The sequence below is a fragment of the Mirounga leonina genome, unplaced genomic scaffold (genome assembly GCF_011800145.1).
Source record: "Mirounga leonina isolate KUSES-001 unplaced genomic scaffold, KU_Mleo_1.0 Mir_204, whole genome shotgun sequence".
Classification (NCBI taxonomy): Eukaryota; Metazoa; Chordata; class Mammalia; order Carnivora; family Phocidae; genus Mirounga; species Mirounga leonina.
Genome location: NW_023270513.1, coordinates 17,952,602 through 17,958,601, shown reverse-complemented (window position 1 = coordinate 17,958,601; position 6,000 = coordinate 17,952,602). Strand labels below are relative to the sequence as shown.

The following is a 6,000-nucleotide window of genomic DNA, read 5'->3' as shown; positions in this document are numbered from 1 at the left end:
AGTTCAAAGAAATGTTTGAGAATACTATTTTCTATACAAGTGAGGCCCTGACACTCTAAAGCTGAGGTCACAGTTTGTATCAATATGATAAATATTTACTATTTTATTACATAGATTGTGTATGAAATTACAATATTTTACTGGTAACAAATTTAGTAAGACAATATGTTAAAAAATACTAAATTTGTATGTGTGCTTTGGAAGATGGTACTGTAAAAGAGTAAGTCTGTGAAAATTTTAATATACTGTGATCAGCATAAAATATGTAAATAAGTTATTTTTTTAGCCCTAACCCAGTAATAGCCTTCCTGTTGGTAAAATAAGGTATTATTTAGCTATTTGGTATATTTTTGAATAAGAGAATGATGTCTTACTGAAAATCAGACTTCATATTTTAAGCTTTAGATGTTTTCTTTTATACTGTATTTCAGAAAATAGAGTACCTTTTGTGTTTTGAAATAGAAAATGTTCTTAACTTCTCATATTCTTTTTTTTTTTTAAAGATTTTATTTATTTATTTGACAGAGAGAGACACAGCGAGAGAGGGAACACAAGCAGGGGGAGTGGGAGAAGGAGAAGCAGGCTTCCCGCTGAGCAGGGAGCCCGATGTGGGGCTCGAACCCAGGACCCTGGGATCATGACCTGAGCCGAAGGCAGACGCTTAACGACTGAGCCACCCAGGCGCCCCTTAACTTCTCATATTCTTAACTTAAAAATTACCAATGCTTTTACAACCTTTCATACCTTGGCCACTATCTGTTTCCCTTAAAAATTTTAGTAATGAGGCTAAACCTAGACTATTGGATTTCCACTTACATTATCAGCTGCAACAACACATACATTTAACACCTATATGTAATTCATGTTTGAAAACTTGCTTTAACTTCAAAATGAGAGAAATTATAACTACATATTAAAATGACACAATAATGTTCCTGTTTGATTACTAATTGAAGGAAAGAACACGTTTCTTCTTCTCTTCTTCCTAATTTCGTGAAATGACCAGTTTCACTCCTATTGATAAAGATAGCTTTATGGCAGCTTCACCACCACAACACATGCACCAGCTCTTCCAATGTTGACAGGAACTTCCTAACAGAGAAAAAAAACAAACAAACAAGGAAAGAAATACTGTCTTAATGAACTTTGTCTTCAGCATAATATATATATATATATATATATAATATACCATGTTGGAGTTGAACACGTCCTTAGCTATTCTGGTCCAACCTTCACCTGGTATAAAGATGGAAATTGCAGCCCAAATAACTGTCCAGTGTGGTGGAAAGAATATATTATTTAAATGATGTAAAGCTGAGTCTGAGAAGCAGGTGATTTTGGTTGATAATTTTCTCATTTGAAAAATTACAGCTAATAAAAATTACAGCTAAAATTATTAGCTTGAAATCCTTCAAAGTTTTTGTTAGGGTTAAGTGAGATAATGAATAAAAATAATTTGGCAGATAGTGGTTATAATTCCATTATTTGTTAGTTCTCTTTCACTCTTTCCAAGGTCACACAATGAAACAGTGAAAATCCAGGAATAGAATCTAGGTCCCTTAAGCTACTGGTCTGCAATTTTCAGAAAAGTAAATTCCACAAGCTTAGCAAACATTTTGGTTATTGTATTTGACTTAACAACTCCTTGTTTGCTTTTTTTTTTTTTTTTCTTCCATTCCTAGCTGGTTCTAAACACTGATAAAATAAGGAGCTACCTGCATGGCAGAATTTGAGTGTTTCTGAGGGTCTTAACAAATCAAATTGTTGGAGGAGATAGAAAGCCATTGTCAGCTGTCATTATATTAATACATATTTCTTTAGAACAGTAACTAGCTTACTGTGTAGAATATAGAACAGCATGAAGTCAATATAAGGGAAGGTGAAGTTTGATACAAAATAAAAATGTTTGCCTGTTTGTGGAAATGATGAGTTAATCATACTTTATTATTTTTTTATTAAGCTGCCATTTAATTAACAGAACACCATTAGATATCTTTTTAATAAATCCAGTATTATCACTAGAAAAAAATGTCAAAAGCATCAAGTTTGCTTTTAGCATCCCCAAGATGTCCTTCTTGTACTCTCCTTAGAATTTCTTCTGTTAGATACCCAGCATTCTTGAGAGGATTTAATCCAGTCTCTCATTGTTCACTAAATTCCTTGAATGACTGATTAAGAATTAAGAGTGTTGTAGTTTATACAATCTCTATAAAAGGGGACTGAAAAAAATTTCCCCTGGTCAACAACCAATAAGAAGACGCAGATATTTGTTGATGAGGACATTGCACTTTGGTTCTCAAGTCATAATACATACTTAGAAAGTTGGCCAGAGTAAGGCTTTCAAATTATTGAATTGGATTCACTTGAGTAAAGCTTTTGAATTATCAAATTGGATTCACTTTTCTATGAAAGGAATGAGTCCATAAAGCCAAGAGAATGCTCTGTTCTCTTTCATATAAGTACTGATGGATCCTGCCAATGATAAAGTAGATCAACTGTACTCAATAGTATAGGTAAAGCAATTACTGCAAATTTCACTAAGAGATTCTGGGTAGGCCCTAATTCCAAACATATATTGTAAAGATTTTTATTAAAACCTGAAATGTACTAATTTCAATACTTTCAATGACAGTACCTCTTTCCATTCATCTTTCTGTGCGTCATATGACTCAACAGTGTTCAAATAAGTATGCCCATCATATCCTCCAACCACATAGAGTTTGTCTCCAAGGGGACATACAGCAACAGCATCTCGAGGAACACTCAGAGGTGCTACAGTTGACCATGAATCATTTTTTGGATCATACCTTAAGAGTTTAGGAAGACAATTAAAAGATGAAGTCTGATAATGTTAAAAATAATAGACATTTATAAAATGTATACTTATCCAATATAAGGAATCAAAAACACCTTATAAATAGCAAGTTTAGTCTAATAAATGTTAAAAATAAGTACATGAAAAATTCTTTTCAACCATAAGACATCACTCAAAGCATATCAAAAATGTATTTCCTTTCCAAAGTACTATGCATCCTTTGATTAGTACTTAGATTCTCTATAAGGAAATTTCACATATTAGCATCTTATCTTTATGAAAAAAAATGTCCCCTCTCTCTTTTAGTATGCTGGTTGGAGAGCTTTTGTTTTTCACTTATTCTTTGTTTATCAAAAGTTTTTTGTGAGATGCCTTATCTTGTTCATGTGAGAGCCCACATTTCAAGTAAATCTGAATATAATCGCCTTCTTGTTTTGTAGAATGTAGTACCCTGGTTTTAGTATTATTTGTAGTTAGAATGACCATAGTTTTATCCTATCATTTTCCCCATGAGTGTTCCAATTTATCTTCACAGGAGGAATTTTTCCCATTTTAATCTGAAGTTAACTCTTTATCCCTAAACCTTTTCTGTAAGCTAAATGAAAGAGAACTCAGTAAGTAATAAAACCTTCTCCAGGAATTCTTTCCTAAAATTTGAAGCCTTTTAAAAAAAAGCATAATACTAAAATCTGAAAGGGGTGGACAATAAAAGAAAACTTACATAATTATACATGAAAATATTCTCTGCTTTTATATTGGCCTATTTGTAAAACCCAGTGAAAAAAGTTTATTTTACAGAATAAATTTTTATTTATTACCTTCTACTAATGTTCTTAAATTTCTATTACCTCTTTTATTTCTGTTTTCATCTCTTAAGATATATTCTAAATTATCTGATCTTGGCTTCCATTTGAACTTGACCTCACATCCAGTAATATTTTTAATAATATCTGAAATCAGCAAGAACTAAAATAACCTCAGTGTTCCATACATATTGTTGATTGTCATGTAGCATATCATCTTCAATTCTGCTGTTGTAATAAAACCCAGAACCAGAAAACCCATAACTGTATGCTTTAGCTAAGCTAAATGTTCAACAATAATTTGCTATTATTAATTGGTGCTGCCCTCAACTAACTGACTACATACATAAATGAATGGTGAACCAGGGCTCACAGAAGGATTTCCTTACAAATCTGCATCTAAACTTGACTTTCCTGTATGTGCATGATAATTAATGCTCAAAGATCTGTCTAATGTTAATATTATCTCATTATTGTTTGATTAACAAGAGATATTTGGGTAACATTGAATCTTTTGAAGAAAAAAATTGTCAATAACGTTACTATCTGTAAAGACACACAGGAGAAGTTATTAAAGAAAAAGTTAGCACTTATTTGTGGAACATAAGGAATAACATGGAGGGCATTAGGAGAAGGAAGGGAAGAATGAAGGAGGGGGGAATCAGAAGGGGAGATGAACCATGAGAGTATGGACTCTGAGAAACAAACTGAGGTTTTTAAAGGGGTGGGGGACTGGGTTAGCCTGGTGATGGATATTAAGGAAGACACATACTGAATGGAACACTGGGTGTTATATGAAAATGATGAATCATGGAACACTACATCAAAAACTAATGATGTACTGTATGGTGACTAATGTAACAAAATAAAATAAAATTTTAAAAAAGTTAGCTACTATATCACTTTCAAATTAAAATAACATCATGCCTCTCCCTTTTTGTTTTTGTTTTCTGTCTCTCCTTACTTTGAATACAGTATATATATTCTAGTAGAAACAAAGTGGAGTCTGAAGTAAAGAGAATTAGCTATGGACTTATTCCTACACTTAGAGAAATTAGAAATAATCTGCTTGACTACTTTGCCTCAATTTTCTCATCAACATTATAGAAATAGTAATCCCTGAATCAACCAACTTGTTTATGTGATGATTTTAGAAACATTTAAATTATTACCTTAAATAATTGAATGAGATTCTTTTTTTTAAAGATTTTTATTTATTTATTTATTTGAGAGAGAGAATGAGAGAGAGAGAGCAGGAGAGGGGGGAGGGTCAGAGGGAGAAGCAGACTCCCTGCAGAGCAGGGAGCCCAATGCGGGACTTGATCCTGGGACTCCAGGATCATGACCTGAGCCGAAGGCAGTTGCTTAACCAACTGAGCCACCCAGGCGCCCTTAAATGAGATTCTTAAGGTACTGAGTAGGCCAACACTGTTTTAGTTGTAGAAAACAGTCAGAAAAATTGTCTCAGACATAAAAATGAGGATTATCTGATTCCATAGAATGTGAACTTTTGATTGGCTTTCTACCAATAGAACTATTTTACAACTCTGTAGGTGGTGTTGTAGAAAACTGTTTTCTTGTACAAATGAATTTTACCTAATGGAGATAGAATTAATTTCCACCATGTAGAAATGGCCACCAAAGATTAAATTTTACTCTCCTTAGGATATTAACTACTTTTGCACCTATTAACATTTTTTTTCAGTATTCCTAATTGTCTATATGTCTTTTCTTCAAAGACTCTTTTGCACCAGTTTTAACATCTTATGGGTTACCTCATTAATTAATGAATCATAAAATCCTTGACCCATGTTAATTTTATATTTGTATGAAAGTCATAATTGTAATATTTTGAAAATTATATTTTAACATTAACCATTTTCTCAAGGTCTTTTCAAAGAAAATGCCAATAACGGGATAATAATAGTAATAACAATACTGGTCACTACAAAAATAATACAAACAAAAACAACCATCAACTAACTTCTACTGAGTACTTAACATGTGCAAGACAATGTACTAAGTTCAGTATCATTTATTATATTGTACTCTATGGGATTGACACTGTAATTATTCCTTTTTTTTTTTACATGAGGAAACTGATGTTTGTGGATGTAAAATAACTGGGTCAAGGTCACCTAACATATAAATAGTGAAACTGGGATTTGAACGCAGATTTGTGTGTCTCCAAACCAAATACTTTTAACTAGTATGCTATATATTTTTTAGTACATGTGAAGTGCTCTTTTTTCCATTAATTTTTTTCGAGATTTTATTTATTTATTTGAGAGAGAGCACAAGTGGTGTGAGGGGCAGGAGGAGAAGCAGGTTCTCTGCTGAGCAGGGAGCCTGATGTGGGACTCTACCCCAGGACTCTGGGAT

General features: G+C 32.7%; 1 protein-coding gene across 1 annotated transcript in view; it reads right to left on the bottom strand.

Moving 5' to 3' along the window:
* Nucleotides 1-693: 693 nt before the first annotated feature.
* The window catches only part of KLHL4 (kelch like family member 4), a 170,064-nt gene continuing 164,757 nt past the window's right edge, over nucleotides 694-6,000 (bottom strand). Inside the window, exons 10-11 of the mRNA XM_035028829.1 lie at nucleotides 2,636-2,807; nucleotides 694-1,092 (exon numbers count right to left, since the gene is read on the bottom strand). Coding sequence (XP_034884720.1) covers nucleotides 1,033-1,092; nucleotides 2,636-2,807 — 232 coding nt within the window. The 3' untranslated portion in view covers nucleotides 694-1,032. The remainder of the gene's footprint in view (nucleotides 1,093-2,635; nucleotides 2,808-6,000) is intronic.